Here is a 20,726-nt window from a genome sequence, read left to right on the forward strand (position 1 = left end):
ATGGCAGGTCCTTTTTATATGCCTATATGCATGTATAGAGCCATGACAGGTCCTCTTTATACTCCTATATAAATTTATAGAGCCATGACAGGCCCTCTTTATACATCTATAGAGCCATGACAGGCCCTCGTTATACTCCTTTATACATGTATAGAGCCATGACAGGTCCTCTTAATACTCCTATATAAATTTATAGAGCCATGGCAGGTCCTCTTTATATTCCTTTACATGTAAGGAGTCTCGACAGGTCCTCTATATACATGTATAGAGCCATGACAGGTCCTCTTTATACTCCTATATAAATGTATAGAGCCATGGCAGCATTTCATTCTTGGTCCCAGGCAGCACAATGTCTTGGGACGGCACTGGTCGGAGCGGAGGCAATATTTCTTCAGTTTCGGGCGCATGCCCATTCAGCTCCGCTCGCATGTTCTTCTGCCTTGGCTCAAATCCCGGCCGGCCACTTGCCTATCTCCTTGCCTTCCCTGGCGGAGTGATCTTCCTCCGCTCCCCATCCAGTAGTAGCCGGGGCCCGGAGAGTGAGACTTGACAGGCTGTGAGGCGGGCGGCGACGGGCAGAGAGTCCCTGATTGTTGCCATTACTAGTAAAGAAAAAAATATGTCCCCGGATTTCATTTTAAAAATCTGGTCACCTTAAACTTCTAGTTCACAGTAATGTGGCGTACTTGGCATATATGGCACCTAGGGCTGCTCTATTCAACAAAATTATACTGGGCAATAATAATAAAATAGAAAGAATAATAAAAATAATGGCCAGAAATAAAAGACTGTGTTGTCTCTTCTTGTTGGTGACCCATGAAGTGCCACTCTTATATCAGTGGTCAGTGAAATGCTTAAAGGCCCACTTTAGATTGGTGGGCAGTGGTAGAAGGGCCAGATTAGATTGGAGGTCATTGGGGTAACCTAAAGTTGGAAGAATGCCTCTTACATTTGTGATCAGTGGGAAGAATGTTCCTTACATTGGTGATCAGTGGGAAGAATGCTCCTTACATTGGTGATCAGTGGGAAGAATGTCCCTTACATTGGTGATCAGTGGGAAGAATGTCCCTTACATTGGTGATCAGTGGGAAGAATGCTCCTTACATTGGTGATCAGTGGGAAGAATGCTCCTTACATTGGTGATCAGTGGGAAGAATGTCCCTTACATTGGTGATCAGGGGGAAGAATGTTCCTTACATTGGTGATCAGTGGGAAGAATGTCCCTTACATTGGTGATCAGTGAGAAGAATGTCCCTTACATTGGTGATCAGTGGGAAGAATGCTCCTTACATTGGTGATCAGTGGGAAGAATGCTCCTTACATTGGTGATCAGTGGGAAGAATGTCCCTTACATTGGTGATCAGTGAGAAGAATGCTCCTTACATTGGTGATCAGTGGGAAGAATGCTCCTTACATTGGTGATCAGTGGGAAGAATGTCCCTTACATTGGTGATCAGTGGGAAGAATGTCCCTTACATTGGTGATCAGTGGGAAGAATGCTCCTTACATTGGTGATCAGTTGGAAGAATGTTCCTTACATTGGTGATCAGTGGGAAGAATGTCCCTTACATTGGTGATCAGTGGGAAGAATGCTCCTTACATTGGTGATCAGTGGGAAGAATGTCCCTTACATTGGTGATCAGTGGGAAGAATGCTCCTTACATTGGTGATCAGTGGGAAGAATGCTCCTTACATTGGTGATCAGTGGGAAGAATGTCCCTTACATTGGTGATCAGTGGGAAGAATGCTCCTTACATTGGTGATCAGTGGGAAGAATGCTCCTTACATTGGTGATCAGTGGGAAGAATGTCCCTTACATTGGTGATCAGTGGGAAGAATGTCCCTTACATTGGTGATCAGTGGGAAGAATGTCCCTTACATTGGTGATCAGTGGGAAGAATGTTCCTTACATTTGTGATCAGTGGGAAGAATGTTCCTTACATTGGTGATCAGTGGGAAGAATGTTCCTTACATTGGTGATCTGTTGGAAGAATGCCCCTTACATTGGTGGTCATGGAATAAATGTCTCATACGTTGGTGGCCAGTGGAAAGAATACCCTAATCAGATACTGCTGATTGCTCAAGGAACCCTTGGAAACCTCTGGAGGAACACTGGGGTTCATTGGTAACCTGGTTGAGAGAGGCAGCTGTAGGATAATTACCTTTTCCTCTGTTCCTCACTGAGGGACACAGCAATATACAGGCAACAAGTGGGCTTTATATTGACTAACGGTCAATTCACCCCCTTCATCAGGGCTTGAAGTCCGATGACCCGAATCACTGCCTTAATATTCATTTGACTTGCATATAGTGTCCAATATCTTTCTGAACCTACTGCCAGTTTTCAAGCCCAGATGAAGGGAGTTTTGAGCCCCTGAAACATGGTGGCGGTTTAAGTTTTTGTGCAAAATAAAGTCTTACTGGACTGATTCAAGTTTTGGCGCACTTCTACTTTTATTGCACTCGCCATTACTTTAGAAACCATCTGGGATACCCTGGTTGGTGGAAAGCTGGCCTTAAAACGCCTGGCCATGCGCTGCGCAGGGTTGAGCACAACTGACCTTAATTCATTTATTTTTCCCACCTTTTTGCAGGTAAATCCTTTTTTAAATTCGTATTCCTTTTTTGTATTGCCAAAATAAAAAGGAGTTTGTTTTACTTTTTATGTGATGGCAACATTTTAGGCTTATTGCATCTCGTGTAAGTTTTGAAAAAATGACGTTGGTATGTTATACTTAGCGTTTACAGGAAGCTGAAGTGAAGATAATGGCCCATATTGATGTGTTCCCCTTTGAGTTATACATAATTGATGACGGTATGTTTTCAGTCATTCTCTGATCCGGTAATTCACCTTCTATTGTTTGTGTTGGTTTTGTTTCCAGACCTCAGGTGAGAAAGTCAGCAAACTGAGTCTGGTGGATTTAGCCGGAAGCGAGAGAGCCACGAAGACGGGCGCCGCTGGGGAGCGTCTGAAAGAAGGGAGCAATATAAACAAGTGAGTGTGCGGCCTTCCGGCCTATTTTGTATTCTAGGTGGAACAGCAGATCAATTATATAGAAAGTGCTGTGGCGAAAAACTGCTGGTTCACTGCATACCTTGTGCTCTGTGTCTGAAGAGCGCTAATCAAACACTGGCTATTTACTGCATGCTGTATCTGAAGAACGCTAATCTAACACTACCTATTCACTGCATACTGTGGCTCGGATTCACGTAGATCGGCTTATTTTTATGTGGGCGTAACGTATCTCAGATACGTTACGCCGCTGTAAATTAGGGCCCAAGTTCCGTATTCAGAAAGAACTTGCGCCCTAAGTTGTGGCGTAACGTATGTGGTCCGGCGTAATTCAAATGTGGATGATGTGGGCGTATTTTATTTAAATGAATTGTGACCCCACGTATTTGATGTTCTTTCCGAACAGCGCATGCGCCGTTTGTGAAAGAATCCCAGTGCGCATGCTCGAAATTCCGCCGCAAATAGTCATTGCTTTAGACGTGAAGGTAACTTAGGTACAGCCCTATTCGCGAACGACTTATGCAAACAACGTAAAATTTTCAAAACGACGCGGGAACGACAGCCATACTTAACATAGGATACGCCTCATATAGCAGGGGTAACTATACGCCAAAAAAAGCCTGACGTAAAAAAATGCGCTTGTACGGACGTACGTTTCTGAATCGGCGTATCTAGCTCATTTGCATATTCTTCGCGTAAATCTATGGAAGCACCACCTAGTGGCCAGCGTAAATATGCAGCCTAAGATACGACGGTGTAACTTAAGCCGGTCGGATCTAAGGGAAATCTATGCGTAACTGATTCTATGAATCGGGCGCATAGATACGGCCGGCCGAACTCAGAGATACGACTGTGTATCTGGAGATACGCCGTCGTATCTTCTCTCTGAATCTACCCCTGTGTCTATAGAGCTTAATGACCAGGCCACTTTTGTGATACGGCACTGCGTCGCTTTAACTGACAATTGCGTCCTTTGTTAGCCCTCATGGCTAACGGAGGACAGAATTAGAAATGGCCTTGAAAAACTCAACATTAAGTCACCGGGACCAGATGGCTTGCAACCCGAGGGTCCTTAAGGAACTTGGGCAAGTAATAGCGAGACCATTGTTCCTACGTTTTACGAACAGTCTACTGACTGGAATGGCACCAGCTGATTGGAGAAAAGCACCAATATTTAAAAAAGGGCCAAGATACATCCCTGGGAATTACAGACCAGTTAGCCTAACATCAATAGTATGTAAGCTCTTGGAGGGGATAAGGGACTATATACAAGATTTTAGTAATGAGAACGGTATCATTAGCAGTAATCGGCTTGTATTCATGAAGAATCGTTCTTGCCAAACCAATCTATTAACCTTCTATGAGGAGGTGAGTTGCCATCTAGATAATGGAAGGCCCGTAGATATGGTGTGACATAACGCGTAGGGAAAGGAGCCGAGTGACGCGATCGACGGTGGCGGTCACCGCATGAGAAGATCGTTACACGAAGCGAGGCTGCACGTTTGTTTTTGTCCAGGAAATCGTGAGTGCGATCGTATCACTTTAGTACCGTCTCTATTTTGGCGCAACATATTGCGCTATGAGCTTTTTGTCTTTTGTTTCTTCTGTATGAGCCGTTGTCTCTGGATGAGGAAGTGTCATACATAGGCGGTGGGCTGAAGCATTGTGGAAGGCAGATCGCACCATAGGAGACCATCATTACTGACATGGTTCAGATGTATGAACTATGAATTGCTATTGTTGCTTTTTTATCACTTATTGGCACATTTGTCACAGTTTTTCACTTAGCTTTGTTAGCACTATATATATTTAAGTTGTATGGTTACAGCCATTGTAATATTTATATATATCTTTTTCACTGTACAGCAGAAAGGGTTGATTTTGAGCGCATTATTACTACACATCACATTATATAATTGTTAATTCTTTTTTTTCCCAACAGATCCCTCACCACCCTGGGCCTGGTCATCTCTGCCCTGGCAGACCAAGGAGCTGGGAAGAATAAGAATAAGTTTGTTCCGTATCGGGACTCTGTGTTGACATGGCTGCTGAAAGTAAGTATGAGCCTGTTTTGTCATTGTGCCCCCGGTTATGTTCCTATCATGACCATATTAAAGTACATTGGGTGCACACACAGCGATTATTGTAACGTTTGCCTGAATGTACATTTTGTTGTGTTTTTTACATTTTTCTTGCCTGCCCTTTTTATATCTTGAAAAACACACTGTGAGAATTAGGCTGCATTCACATCTAGGCGGACAAAATCGCGGCGTTTTGTCCCGCGAATTGCGGCAACAAATAGCGGCATTTTGTACCGCGATTTGCGGCGACAAAACGCCGCGATTGTCCGCCTAGATGTGCCCCTAGATTGTCCCCCTATGGAGATGGTTCCCATCTCCTATGCCTAAAGCCGCCTGAAAAAAAGGTCCGGGACTTTTTTGCAGGCGTTCGGCGTGGAGATTGATTGATTGATTGATTTAATGGATTTATAATGCGCCAAATACTGACCCGTCAGGGCAGTGTCTAAGTGTGAACCATCTCCATAGAGGGCAATGTTAAATCATCCCTCTGGCGTGTCGGGGCGGCAGCGGGCGTCGCACTACAGGCGACAAAACGCCTAGGTGTGAATGGGCTCTTAAAGGGTGGTGCAGGGCTTCATGCTGCACCGCTCTTCTAAGCTGATAAAATGGAGAAGATCCTGCTCCAAGTAATAAAAGGGGTGCAAGCCCTTTTTGTAAATTGGGAGCCATTTGCTCCGTGTTTTATTCTGTGCCTCTACCAGCTTAGTGCGGGAGGGAGGAAAAAGGCTGTTATAACCCTGCAGGCTCTGCTCGTGCAGTGTAATCCTTCTATAGACTGGAAGGCATGCAAACTATCTGCAGACAGTTGACATCTTGTAGACCAGATCCAATCTAATGGTGCTTGCTTCAGCAGCTTTCCGTGTTGAAAATTGTCCAGGTCTCTTTGTAAATGGGCACGGAAGCAACACCAGTTTCTATTTTTTTTCTGGAAAAGAAACTAGCGCAAGTGGTGCAGATAAACTGGTAACAGGTCTGTCTTTATAGTTAATGTGGGGCCTCATGCCAGCTGGCTGTACCATTATAATGATGCAGGAAGCATAGTTCTTTTCCCCAGTTGTGCAGTCCTCTAGTGGCTGTATGTACACGACATGGACGAAAGTATGTTGGCTTCCTTCCTAATGATGGAGTTCAGGTTTTGCCAGTTTGGGGAAGGCCCATTCTGTGTTAGCATGTCTGTGGTCTTGTGAACAAAGTCAGCTCCTTTTATGACGTGGTTTGGTGTGGAGGAATTTGAGCGTCCTGTGCGAAGCCCTGACCTCAATCCTACTGAACACCTTTGGGATGAATTTGAACACTGATGGCAAGCCAGGTCTTCTGTGTACAAAGCCAACTCTGTAAAGATATGGTTTGACCAGTATGGTGTGGACAACCTTGTGTGGCCTACACCAGTGGTTCTCAACCCTGTCCTCAAGTACCCCCAACAGGCCATGTTTGCAAGTTTTCCTTTATTTTGCACAGGTGCTGTAAATCAGAGTAAATGGCTTGGTATTTTTGACAACTATTTTATCTAAGAGAAATTCCCAAAACAATGCCTGTTGGGGGTACTTGAGGACAGGGTTGAGAACCACTGGCCTACACCGAGTGCTGACTTTAATTGTACTTAACACCTTTGGGATGAATTGGAACACCGTTGGCAAGCCAGGCCTTCGGGAAATACAAAGCCAGCTTTATAAAGATATGGTTTGACCAGTATGGTGTGGACAACCTTGTGTGGCCTACAGAGCCCTAACCTCAACCCTACTGAATACCTTTGGGATGAATTGGACCTCGACCGTAAGCCAGGTCTTCACCAACATCAGTAACTGGAATGAAAAAATCTAACAGACACCCTCCAAAGTCTTGTGGAAAGCCTTCTAGAGGAGTGGAGGATGCTATATCTGCAAATGGGAGGACAACTTCCAGAAACTGTTGGCCATATAGTTTGTCAAATGGTTCAGTAGCCCTTCTTGCTGATCCTCTATTAAATCAAACTACATTTTTAGCATAAGCCCCCCCCCCCCCCCCCAGATATTTGCTGGCTATGATGGCTCGTGCTGGTGAGCTAAAAAAAAAAAATCCCCTATTTTGTAAATGGAAAGGAAATAATTTTCTTTACTTTTGACCTGATTTTCTTAGACAAATTAGGACCAGCCAAACAAGGAAATGTTCACCTTTAAAGTGGTGGTGATCAAACAAAGGGGTGTTTCTGTGAGCATCAGACATTGTGGTGGGTCACAGAAAGTGATCAGGCAACTGTACAGTTCATTAGAAAGCCAACAGTCGACTTGTAGAGTGTGTGTAAACACCTACTTGCGCCGGCCAGCACCGTCTGCCATATGGCAATGACATTAAAAGGCTTAAATGTTCCCAGTGTCATTCAAACCACTTCCTATGAGCCCAGGCTATTATGGACATCTCATGTGGGTGGATTATCACACTGGCCCAAGATCAGAGGACAGTCATGCAGAGAATGGTGGCCAGGTCCCTACCTGAGCCTAACTCTATGATTCAAGACTGCCGCCTGCACTGAGGACCCAGCATGTCACATGATTGGATCAAAGACAACTGAAAAATGTTGGTGGGGTAGGATCCTGGAGTTGGCCTTTAACCAATTGTCATGTTGTTGGATTGTGGAAGAATTGAAGTGGAGCACCACACAAACACAGGGAGGACCAGAGCCGTGCCAATAAGGTCATCTGTAAGGCTTGGTTCACATTGCCACGACTTGGCATCCGACTTGTGAGACCTTGGGTCGGCAAAAATCTCCTGTTGGTCAATGAGAGCTGTCTTGGCACTACTGAAGTCACTCCAACTTTACAAAAGGTTCCTGTACAACTTAAAGGCGACAACACAAACAACACAACAACACAAACTGCTCAGCCCCATGAGATGCAATATCTCACCACCGTTACTGGAATATAAAGAAACTGGCCACACACTGTAACGAGAAGTTTGCCTGACAGGAATCTCTATTGTCGCCTACTAGACAGTTGATACAGGACCAAGATTAACATTTCACAAGGATATACTGTGCTTGTTCACAACAATAAAGATTCTTTACAAGCAAACTTCTCGTTCCAGTGGGCAGCCACTTTCTTTCTTCTATACGCTACATAAATCGACTTCTATACGACTTGTGCCCATAGGCTTTAACAGAAGTCGATTTCCAAGTCGGATCCTCATCTATATTGATGTGATTTGGATCTGACATTACAGGAAGATTATCCAGGCATTCCTGAAATTCGCATCAAGTCAGTACTCAAGTTGCCAGGACGTTGCCTGTCAAAGTTGCAGTAGTGTGAACCAGTGGCGGCTACCGCTCCAATTTTTTTTTGGGGGTGCAGACAAACTGAAAAAAAAAACAATTGCAGCGTTTGTACCCATAAATTGCCGCCACTGTGCCCATCAAACACAGCCACTGTACCCATCAATTTCTGACACTGTGCCCATCAATTACCGCCAGTGTCCCCTATCAAATGCTGCCAGTGTGCCCATAAATTGCCGCTACTGTGCCCCATCAAATGCTGCCAGTGCGCCCATCAATTGGTACTACTGTGCCCAATCAAATGCTGCCAGTGTGCCCATCAATTGCCGCTACTGTGCCCCATCAGATGCTGCCCGGGACTTACATTTCTCGCAGCGGGTCAGCAGCGGTCACCTGCACGTCCTTCATGTCTTCTCTATGGTGTCCAATCACAGCGCCTGATGTTTCAGCCAATCAGGTGACCAGTAACAGACCTGGCAACCTGATTGCCTAAGATGCGGTTCAGTGTTAGCAAAGCAAATTCCTTCACTTTGCTAACACAGCTGAATGAACAGCGAACGCCCAGCATGGCGCCCGCTGTTCACATTTTACGGCTCTAATCGCATGCTTCCACTGTAATTCAGGTGCCTTGCGCCCAAAAAGGGTCTGGAAACCTGAATAGGGGGTGTCGGCAGCGACCATAGATAGATTCATGCAATGCATGAATCTATGATGGCAGGGGAGTGCAATAGAGAGGGGGCGGCGCTCCTGCGCCCTTTATGGACACATCGCCACTGGTGTGAACAGAGAAAGCTTTCACTGCTCCAGCTTACCACTCAGAATAAAGTTACGTTAAAACCAGGCACACCATTGTTTTTCTTGTGAAATTCCCAATAAGTTTGATGTGTCACATGACCCTCTTCCTATTAAAAAAACTAAAGTTGGATTCAAAATGGCCGCCATGGTCACCACCCATCTTGAAAAGTTTCCCCCCCTCACATATACTAATGTGCCACAAACAGGAAGTTAATATCACCAACCATTCCCATTTTATTAAGGTGTATTCATGTAAATGGCCCACCCTGTATATTATGTTTGTCTTGCATTAAAGCCAGTATAGAGTGCAGCCATCCAAGGCTGTTCCTTGATCTTGAAGGTCATTGGTAAGTCCAGCAACCCAGACTTGCATGGGTAAAGTGCTGACCAAGATTTAATTAATGATTGGCAATTCCAATTTCCCCTTTGGATAAGTTTGGTAAGCCTGACCTGATTACGGACTTTTGGTTTTATGTTCGGATTTTTTGTTTCAGTGCGATTTGGTTGTATATTCAGATCTTTGTTCCAGTGTTTTTTAGTTTTATATTTAGATCTTTGTTCCAGTGTTTTTTAGTTTTATATTCAGATCTTTGTTCCAGCATATCCTCAATGTTCATTTCTTCTTCTGCCACTGCAGGACAGTCTTGGCGGGAACAGTAAAACTGCCATGGTGGCCACGGTCAGCCCTGCTGCTGATAACTACGATGAGACTCTTTCCACTCTTCGCTATGCCGACAGGGCCAAGAACATAGTCAACCACGCCGTGGTCAACGAGGACCCCAATGCCCGAATCATCCGAGAGCTGCGAGAAGAGGTGGAGAAGCTACGAGAGCAGCTGACGCAGGCTGAGGTGAGCTCCTTCTCAACCCTTTCAAGGAAAAAGTCTACACACCCCTGTGTTAAAATGTCAGGTTTCTGTAATGTAAGAAAATTAGACAAAGCTAAATCATTTCAGAACTTTTTTTTCCCCACCTTTTAATGTGACCTATAAACTGTACAACTCAACAAACTGAAATCTTTTAGGTGGAGGGAAGTACAAATTAAAAAGTAAAATAATGTGGTTGCATAAGTGTGCACACCCTTACACTAATACTTTGTTGAAGCACCTTTTGGTTTTATTCCAGCACTCTTTTTTGGGTATGAGTCTATCAGCATGGCACATCTTGACTTGGTGATGTTTGCTCACTCTTCTTTGCAAAAACACTCCAAATCTGTCAGATTGTGAGGTAATCTCCTTTGCACATCCCTCTTCAGATCACCCCACGGATTTTCAATGGGATTCAGGTCTGGGCTCTGGCTGGGCTATTCCAAAACGTTATTTTTTCTTTTGGTGAAGCCATTCCTTTGTTGATTTGGATGTATGCTTCAGTTAGGGGAAGGGTACAAAATAATTTCCAAGGCATTTAAATATACCCTAGAACACAGTGATGAAGACAGTCATCAAGTGGAGAAAATATGCTGACAGATCCTCTTCTTGTTCAGCTTTCTAGCAGAAGCCTGAAGGTTTTGTGCCAACATTGACTGGTATTTGGAACTGTTCATAATTCCCGCTATCTTGACCTAAGGCCCCTGTTCCATGTGAAGAAAAACAGCCCCAAAGCATGATGCTGCCACCACCATGCTTCACAGTGGGTATGGTGTTGTTTTGGTGATGTGCAATGTTTTTGCGCCAAACATATCTTTTTGGAATCCTGGCCAAAAAGTTCAACCTTGGTTTCATTAGACCATAACACATTTTCCCACATGCTTTTAGAAAACTTCAGATGTGTTTATGCAAAATTTAACTGGGCTTGGATGTTTTTCTTTGTAAGAAAAGGCTTCCATCTAGCCACTCTACTCCATAGTCCAGACATATGAAGAATACGGGAGATTGTTGTCATATGTACCACATTGCGAGTACTAGCCAGATATTCCTGCAGCTCCTGTAGGCCTCTTGGCAACCTCCCTGACCAGTTTTCTTCTCATGTTTTTTTATCAATTTTGGAGGGATGTCCAGTTCTTGGTAACGTCACCGTTGTGCCATATTTTCTCCACTTCACTTGATGAGGACTGTCTTCACTGTGCTCCATTGTATATCTAATGCCTTGGAAATTCTTTCGTACCCATCTCCTGATGGATATCTTTTAACAGTAAGATCCCTCTGGTGGGTTAAAAGCTCTCCACGGACCATGGCTTTTGCTGTAGGATGCGGCTAAGAAAATGTAAGGAAAGACCTACTAGAACAGCTGAACTTTATTTGGGGTTAATCAGAGGGCACTTTAAATGATGGGAGGTGTGTACTGACTCCTATTTAACATGAGTTTGTATATGATTGCTTAATTCTGAACACAGCTACGTCCCCAGTTATAAGAGGGTGTGAACACTTATGCAACTACATTATTTTATTTTTTTATTTTTACCCCCCTTAAAAGATTTCAGTTTGTTTTTCAATTGAGTTGTACAATTTATAAGTCACATTAAAGGTGGAAAAAGTTCCAAAATTATTTATCTTTGTCTCATTTTTTTTACATCAAAACCTGATGTTTTACCACAAGGGCATGTATATCCACTGTAGCTCCTCCCAAAAACCAGCCCACTGGTTACATCAGGACTGAGGAGTGCTGAGTCGGTTGCTGTGATGTTTAGTTACGGCATTCGTTATTTCGGATAATTCGTAACTTTTGATAAATTCTTATTCGTTACGTTCACTAACGGCCAAATTTGAAAGGAAATCTGAGTAGATCTGTGCCCACTCATACACTCAATCTCTCTCATTTACATTGTAAGGGGATGGAACGGCACTTTTAATTTCACACCTTGTGATCATTGTGATTTCCAATCACAGCGATCTCATGGTACCCAGCCCCTCAGATTGTCTGGGTACAGTGTCTGTGCCCCGGGCTGTCCAAGTGTCTGTGCCCCGGGCTGTCCAAGTGTCTGTGCCCCGGGCTGTCCAAGTGTCTGTGCCCCGGGCTGTCCAAGTGTCTGTGCCCCGGGCTGTCCAAGTGTCTGTGCCCCGGGCTGTCCAAGTGTCTGTGCCCCGGGCTGTCCAAGTGTCTGTGCCCCGGGCTGTCCAAGTGTCTGTGCCCCGGGCTGTCCAAGTGTCTGTGCCCCGGGCTGTCCAAGTGTCTGTGCCCCGGGCTGTCCAAGTGTCTGTGCCCCGGGCTGTCCAAGTGTCGGTTCATAAACGTTACTGGCTAAATAAAGGGCCCCCCCAGTCCGCTGTTGATAAACCTACTGTGGTACGTATGTGGTTGAAGTGACTCTTCCATTTCCCCTGATAGAATAAAAGAAAAAGTTCATTTAATCACCCCCGCACTTCTAGGTATTGGTAAGCAGTGTCACTCCCTCAACCATGTCTAAGCATTAAGTGATTGGTCCATGCAGTCACATGGGGTCAGGAAGGAACACATTGCCTTGTGTGAGCTCCAATAGTTTGGAGCTTACACAGTGCTTTCTTTTGCCTTGGAAGCGGGAGGAGATGAGGGACCCCTCTACGTTGACCTTCTACTCACATTTGATATATACTGAATTTAACACAGCCGGCCTTTAGGAAGATTCAGCAGTGACTGATATTGCTAAAATGCCACCGCGGTCACTTCTGTATCCATCACTTCCACTTCCACATTTTCACCTTATGTCTCCCCCCCCCCCCCCCCCTCCAGACCAGTGTAAGCAAACATCTACAGGCAGAGATTATAAATTCACAGCATTCAAGAAAATAGGCCTATAACGCTGTGCTATATATTCCTCCGAAAATTCCCTCTAAGGGCTACTTTACATTTGCGTTGATTAGTGTAACACATTAAAACACCTTCTTCATGAGTTCAAGAGTTCATGAAACTCTCGCTCAAGTGTTCCCCGCCTCGGTAGATCTCCCGCTCAAGTGTTCCCCGCCTCGGTAGATCTCCCGCTCAAGTGTTCCCCGCCTCGGTAGATCTCCCGCTCAAGGGTTTCCCGGTTCGGTACATCTCCCGCTCAATGGTTTCCCGGTTCGGTAGATCTCCCTCTTAAGGTTTCCCCGGTTCGGTAGTTATCCCGCTCAAGGGTTCCCCCAGCTCAGTAGATTTCCTGATCAAGGGTTCCCCAGCTCGGTAGATCTCTCGCTTCAGGTTTCCCCGGTTCGGTAGTTATCCCGCTCAAGGGTTCCCCCAGCTCAGTAGATTTCCTGATCAAGGGTTCCCCAGCTCGGTAGATTTCCTGATCAAGGGTTCCCCAGCTCGGTAGATCTCTCGCTTCAGGTTCCCCCGGCTCGGTAGATCTCCCGCTCAAGGGTTCCCCCGGCTCGGTAGATCTCCCGCTCAAGGGTTCCCCCGGCTCGGTAGATCTCCCGCTCAAGGGTTCCCCCGGCTCGGTAGATCTCCCGCTCAAGGGTTCCCCCGGCTCGGTAGATCTCCCGCTCAAGGGTTCCCCCAGCTCGGTAGATCTCCCGCTCAAGGGTTCCCCCGGTCGGTAGATCTGCCGCTCAAGGGTTCCCCTACCTCGGTAGTCCCCGCTCAGTAACTTGGTATTACATTACCGCATCCCCCCCCCAGCTGCCCACTCTGTAGTATGTTCCCATCCATCCTCCCCCGTTCAATAGTAATCTCGCCTGCCTACACTACCCCCCCCCCTCCCATTTTGCTAATTCTTCTGATCTCCTGCTCTGCTGATTCCCCGCTGCTTGCTTTCCCACTTGGACCTCGCTCTGGTCCCCGCTAACCTTCCTGCTCTATCACTCCCACACTGTGGTAAAACCCTGCGGTTAAGCTGCATTTTTACTCCCCCTCACACTTCCCCTGTTGCTGCTGAGGGTGTACAAATGCCGAAGCTGCAGTGCTTTGCGTCTGCTGCAGAAATTCTACCCCCTGTTGGTCATTCAGCTGAACGGGGCTGCGGTGGAGCCGCACACAATGTGTGCCATTACGGCACAGTTGTCCAGTAATTAGGAGGTTAAAAGTACAACACAGCCTCACCATCTGTCTCTTGCTGTTAGAATAGCAACCCAAAAGCAAATCGCTCTTCAGACAGCAGTCTGAGGCCACAGACTTCTATGTGGGGGCTTTGAGATAAAAGCGACGTGGTGGGGTGTAATTTTAGAGACAACGCAAACTCAACAGTGTGCATAGGACTATAAGGTAACCATAGCGAGGTGCTTTGATTGGCATTCAGAGCGCTTTAAAAAAAACTTTGCAAATGTCACATTTTAAAGCAAATGGAAAGGAGGCCTCAAACTAATCTGCCTACTCATCTCTTTTTATAGAGCGGGGACATTTTTGGTAAAAAAAATATTATTCTGACCAGGTACTTTTTTTGTTTTGTAAGTAGTTAACTTTGCTCAGTATACAGAAAAAAGTACCTTTTTTATTTTTTATAATCACATTTTGCATAGTTTTTGTGCGTATTGACATGTAGCATTAGAGCTCCCTCTGGTGGATAAACTGTGTATGTCAGGCCAAATCATTTCCAAACCTTGGACTTTAATTGTTTTTTATTATTATTTTTATTTAAGGTACTTGTATAGCGCTGTCAATTTACACAACGCTTTACATATACATTGTACATTCACATCGGTCCCTACCCTCAGGGAGCTTACAATCTAAGGTCCCTATCTCACATTCACAAACTAGGGCCAATTTAGACAGAAGCCAATTAAAGCGGGAGTTCACCCGAAAAACTATTTTTAACATTAGATTTAGGCTAATTAAGGGGAGCAGAAACGTTTTTTTTTTTAAAAATCAATGCCGTACTTACCGTTGTAGAGAGAGATGTTCTCCCACCGCTTCCGGGTATGATCTTCGGGAGTGGGCGTTCCTATTTGATTGACGGCCTTCCGACGGTCGCATACAGCGCGTCACCAGTTGCCGAAAGAAGCCGAACGTCGGTGCGGCTCTATACGGCGCCTCCGCACCGACGTTCGGCTACTTTCGGAAAATCTTGACGCGCTGTATGCGACCGTCGGAAGGCTGTCAATCAAATAGCAACGCCCAGTCCCGCAGCCCATACCCGGAAGCGGCGGGAGAACATCTATCTCTACAACGGTAAGTACGGCATTGATTTTAAAAAAAATACCCGTTTCTGCTCCCCTTAATTAGCCTAAATCTAATGTTAAAAATGTATATTTTGGGTGAACTTCCACTTTAACCTACCAGAATGTCTTTGAATTGTGGGAGGAAACTTTTTTTTTTTTTTTTTTTTTTTTTTTTTTTTTTTTAGATCCTCTCCATTTTTTTTTTTTGCTGCACGTGTCCTTGTTTCGAAAAGTTTTGCAATTATTTCATGCTGTACACAAGACATGATGGGAAATGAACCACTTCCGCTCCTCTCTCTGTACCCCCCTATGGAGAAGAGCAGTTTTGTATATGTTTGCTGTATTCACCAATCACGTTATCAGTCATACCTGTATCTTCTCTAGGACAAATTTTACTGGTCGGGCCTCCGTACATTTTAATTGAATACCCCCTGCTATGGAGGGATAGGCTTTGTTTACAACCACTTCAACACTTAGGAGATCTCTGGACACGCCGATAAATCCTAAAGAGGGATCCAAAAAGATGCGTCAGTAACAGATTTGTATAAAAACAGCAACACCGGTATCTGTTTCCTCCAATGGCAACTTTATTACACGTCTGTTTTTGAATGCATATTTATGATTCATTGGCAGGTTTAGAGATTTTCAAGTGGATATTATATATATATATATATATATATATATATATTATACATTCACCATTTAGATGTCTTAACTATTTGCACCAGAAATGTTTGCACCATTTTTAAACAGGGGGACAGTTCACTGTCCCTCAGATTGTTGGGGGGCCGGATCAATGCAGCCTGACCAGTGCCCAGCAGCACAGCTTCTCCAGTGCCAGCACAGCTAGCCTCTCCAGTGCCCAGCAATGCAGCCTGACCAGTGCCCAGCAGCAAAGCTAGCCTGAGCAGTGCCCAGCAATGCACCCTGACCAGTGGCCAGCAGCACAGCTAGCCTCTCCAGTGCTCAGTAATGCAGCCTGATCAGTGCCAGCAGCACAGCTAGCCTGACCAGTGCCCAGCAATGAACCCTGACCAGTGCCCAGCAGCACAGATAGCTTCTCCAGTGCCCAGCAATGCAGCCTGACCAATGCCCAGCAGCACAGCTAGCCTGACCAGTGCCCAGCAATGCAGCCTGACCAGTGCACAGCTTGCCTCTCCAGTGCCCAGCAATGCAGCCTGACCAGTGCCCAGCAGCAAAGCTAGCCTGAGCAGTGCCCAGCAATGCACCCTGACCAGTGGCCAGCAGCACAGCTAGCCTCTCCAGTGCTCAGTAATGCAGCCTGATCAGTGCCAGCAGCACAGCTAGCCTGACCAGTGCCCAGCAATGAACCCTGACCAGTGCCCAGCAGCACAGATAGCTTCTCCAGTACCCAGCAATGCAGCCTGACCAATGCCCAGCAGCACAGCTAGCCTGACCAGTGCCCAGCAATGCAGCCTGACCAGTGCACAGCTTGCCTCTCCAGTGCCCAGCAATGCAGCCTGACCAGTGCCCAGAAATGCATCCAGCCTCTCCATTGCCCAATAATGCAGCCTGGCCTGTGCCCAGTAATTCGGCCTCTTCAGTACCCAGTAATGCAGCCAGCCTGACCTGTGCCCAGGAATGCAGCCTGACCTGTGCCCAGGAATGCAGCCTGACCTGTGCCCAGGATTGCAGCCAGCCTGTGCAGTGCACAGGGATTAGAGAGAGGAGCGCCGCCGGACTTACCGCTATCAACAGGCAGCCACAAGGGGAATCCTTGTGAAGCTTTCCCGTGCTGGAACAGGCTCTCTGTCTCTTCCTGAACCCTGGGCAGTGCCCGAGATTGGTCCTATTTCCCTCTTTGAAGCGGGGTCTGCGGGGAATGGATCTCTCCGGGTGGACCGCTCGTTGTGGGGGCTCCTGTGTCCGAAAGGCCAGGAGGGCCGGGCAAAAGACCTTGGCGGGCTGTATCTGGCCCGTGGGCCATTAGTTTTAGGAGCTGGTTTAGGATATGATTATTTGCCATTAGCATCAGCTTCATCTAGGGGCCATAATGCAGTATTTTTCCTGAGAGAACTCCTTTAAAAAAAAAACTGCCACTAGATGGCGCTGACCCTTTTAGGAGATAATTATATAACAAACTATATGGCAGACATTGATGGTAATTGTGTGAATGACATCTGCATGGTGAATGGTTCTATACATAGATCCTCTCATTTTTATATTTATTCTTCTATTTTGTGATAATTGGGAGAATCCCTTTTCTGTTTCAGCTGCCACTACAGCAGCAATATCCATTCAGCCCCAGGACCTCCAAGCTCCACATTTCCTATATATATTTTATCCAGATATATTTTATGTACCTTTTTTTTTTAATATTTTTTTTTTTTTTTTTACTCAACAGTCAATGAAAGCACCTGAACTGAAAGATCGGTTACAGGAGTCGGAGAAGCTCATCCAAGAAATGACCGTGACGTGGGAGGAGAAACTGCGCAAGACGGAAGAAATCGCTCAGGTTGTAGCCCAGATTGTTGTATTCAGTATTGGTATTGATGATTTGTTTCTTTTGGGTAACGAATATCCAGCTGAAGGCTTGATCTAAGTGACGGGTGAATTCAATCCGTTTGTGTTTGATTGAACGGCCTGGGCACTTTATCCTAAGGCCTCTTTCACACTGGGGCAGGGGCGGCATCGGCGGTAAAGTGGCACTGTTTTTAGCAGCGCTTTATCGTCAGGTGTTCGGCGCTATTCGGCCGCTAGCGGGGCCGGTTTCACCCCCCGCTAGCGGTCGAGAAAGGATTAAAAAACCACTGCAAAGCCATGGTGCCCCATTGGTTTCAATGGGCAGGAGCAGTATACGCACCGCTCCAAAGATGCAGCTAGCAGAACTTTTTTTTACCTTCCTGCTAGCGCACCCCTCGGGGGTTTTAACACTGGTAAGGCAGCAGCGGCTGTTTCAGGTCGGTATGCAGGCGCTGTTATTAGCGTTATAATGCCTGCAAACTGACCCCGTGTGAAAGGGGTCTAATAATCAGTTGCCTTTAGGCTAGGTTTACACTTCTGAAACCCCAAAGTTGCGTAATTTTTCTACGATTTAGATGCGACTTGAAGCAATACCTGTGTATTCTTGAGGTCTATGGACCTCAAGTCGCATCAAAGTCAGACCAAAGTAGTGCAGGGACTACTTTGAAGTCACTGCAACTTGTATTCGAACAGATTGGAAACGTACTTATTGGAAATCATGGGGTACAACTTGCCATGCGACTTTGCAGTCCCAAGTCACATAAGTCGCACTAGCGGAAACCAAGCATTACTATAGTCAGCAAAAAAATCACATGTTGCAGCCTCTGGGTGATCCATACATTTCTCCCAGTGCTCATTAACCACTTCAATACCGGATGCTTTCACCCCTTTTCTGGCCAGGCTAATTTTCAGATTTCAGCGCTGTCACACCATGGTACACCTGCCGAGTTCTGTACATACAGCGGCTAAAATAAGTATTGAACGCATCACGTTTTTTTTTTTTCTAGGTAAATCCATTTCTAAAGGTGCTATTGACATGAAATTTTCACCCACCCTTGCGATCCATACATAACGAAGACACCAAAACAAGTTCAGAATTTAAGTTGTGTGTAATAAAATGGAATGACACAGGAAACGAGTATTGAACACGCTAACGGAAATGCATTTAATACTTGGTACAAAATCCTTTGTTGGTAATGACGGCTTCAAGACGCCTCCTGTATGGAGAAACTAGTCGCATGCGTTGCTCAGGTGTGATTTTGGCCCATTCTTCTGTACAGTCTTCAAATCTTGAAGGTTCTGTGGACCTCTTCTATGAACTCCTGATATTTATTGGTTTTATGTAGGGTTGTCCCGATACCACTTTAAAACCGAGTACAAGTACCGATACTGTTTTTTCCAAGTACTCGCCGATAACGATATTTTTTTTACAATTTTACTTTAACCACTTCCAGCCCAGGTCATTTCTGTCACTTTGCTCCTTCATGTAAAAATCATAATTTTTTTGCTAGAAAATCACATAGAACCCCCAGGAACCGGAGGAGCAGGGACAGGGGGTGGGACCGGAGGAGCAGGGACAGGGGGTGGGACGGAACCGGAGGAGCAGGGACAGGGGGTGGGACCGGAGGAGCAGGGACAGGGGGTGGGACCGGAGGAGCAGGGACAGGGGGTGGGACCAGAGGAGCAGGGGCAGGGGGAGACTGGAGGGGCAGGGGGGGCTGGAGAAGCAGGGGGAGCGGGGACCAGAGGGGGAGGGGGGACCAGAGGAGCAGGGATGGACCAGAGGAGCACACGGAGGGGGAAAGAAGGAGGAGGGGGGATGACTGGAGGTGCACACAGAGGGGGAACAGAGGGGGGGGGGGGTGTACCAGAGGAACACAGAGGAAAACACAGTGGGGAGCCGGAGAAGGATACAAGGGACACTCGGGAATGATCGGTGCTGCGGCAAGGAAAGTTATATTCACCGATCTCCCTGTGTGGCTTTCAATAAAGCAGCTGAAAGCCACGGAGGGGAGGAGGAGGAGGAGGAGGAGGAGGAGGAGGAGGGGAAGCGTCTGTCAGCTGCTTTATTGAAAGCCACACAGGAAGATCAGTGATTATAACTTTCTCCGCCGCTGTCACACTGATCATCCCTGAGTGTCCAGGTTTCGGACTAGGCATAGGGAGCGTTTGCAGGAGTAAAAGTACTCCTGCAAATGCTCGGTATCGATACCAATACTATTATTGGTATCAGGACAGCCAAAGCTCTATTTTTGTTTATAGCGCAAAAAATAAAAACCGCAGAGGTGATCAATTACCACCAAAAGAAAGCTCTATTTGTGGGGGAAAAAAGGGCGTAAGCGACGCAGTGCCGAATCGCAAAAAGTGCTCTGGTCAGGAAGGGGGTAAATTCTTCCGTAGCTGAACGGTTAATTTGCACTGACAAGGGTGGGATTGCTTTCTAATTACCGTAGTTATCGGCGTCTAACGCGCACCCCAAGCTTAGAAGGGAAGTTTAAGGAAATAAAAACTTACATTTTGAATGCTCGTCGGTGCAGCCTTGTCGGTGTCCGTCTGCTGTCTTGCCCGGCGTCTATCGGCGGCCTTGTCCGGCGTCCGTCTGCGGCCTTGCGCAGAGTCCATCCAGCCTTGTGGGTGTCCATCTGCGGCTTTGGAGGTCGGTGCAGCCTTGTCTGTGTTTGTCTGCTGTCTTGCCCGGTGTCCATCAGCGGCCTTGTCCGGCGCCCGTCTCCGGCCTTGGAGGTATCCATCTTGCCCAAGGTTGCAGCATTGTATTTTTGAGTTTGGCGCCTCAGCCGAGCTGTACAGAGCCGGATTTCCTGTGTTTTCGGCTGCTCTCGGCTTCTCTCGCGGTCCTGCAGGCGGAGCCGAACGTGGCCGAGCCTAGCCGAGTGCGCCGTACACTCGGCTTGGCACGGTCTATGTCGGTGGCGCTCAGAGACAGCGGGGATCGGCGTATAATGCGCACCCATGATTTTCCCCTGATTTTAAGGGGAAAAAAGTGTGCGTTATACGCCGATAAATACGTACTGATTTCAGCTGGTGTCTTGGCTTTCCATGGCTTTTTGCACCTCCCTTTCTTCATGTGTTCAAGAAGTTTTCAGTGTGTCATTCCATTTT

At 46.4% G+C, this 20,726-nt stretch overlaps 1 protein-coding gene across 1 annotated transcript in view; it reads left to right on the plus strand.

The window, feature by feature from the left end:
• The window catches only part of KIF13B (kinesin family member 13B), a 375,782-nt gene that overhangs the window by 158,806 nt on the left and 196,250 nt on the right, over positions 1 to 20,726 (plus strand). The window contains exons 9-12 of the mRNA XM_040348102.1: positions 2,883 to 2,995; positions 4,956 to 5,067; positions 9,771 to 9,983; positions 17,488 to 17,598. Of these exons, the coding sequence (XP_040204036.1) occupies positions 2,883 to 2,995; positions 4,956 to 5,067; positions 9,771 to 9,983; positions 17,488 to 17,598 (549 nt within the window). The remainder of the gene's footprint in view (positions 1 to 2,882; positions 2,996 to 4,955; positions 5,068 to 9,770; positions 9,984 to 17,487; positions 17,599 to 20,726) is intronic.

The sequence above is a fragment of the Rana temporaria genome, chromosome 4 (genome assembly GCF_905171775.1).
Source record: "Rana temporaria chromosome 4, aRanTem1.1, whole genome shotgun sequence".
NCBI lineage: Eukaryota > Metazoa > Chordata > Amphibia > Anura > Ranidae > Rana > Rana temporaria.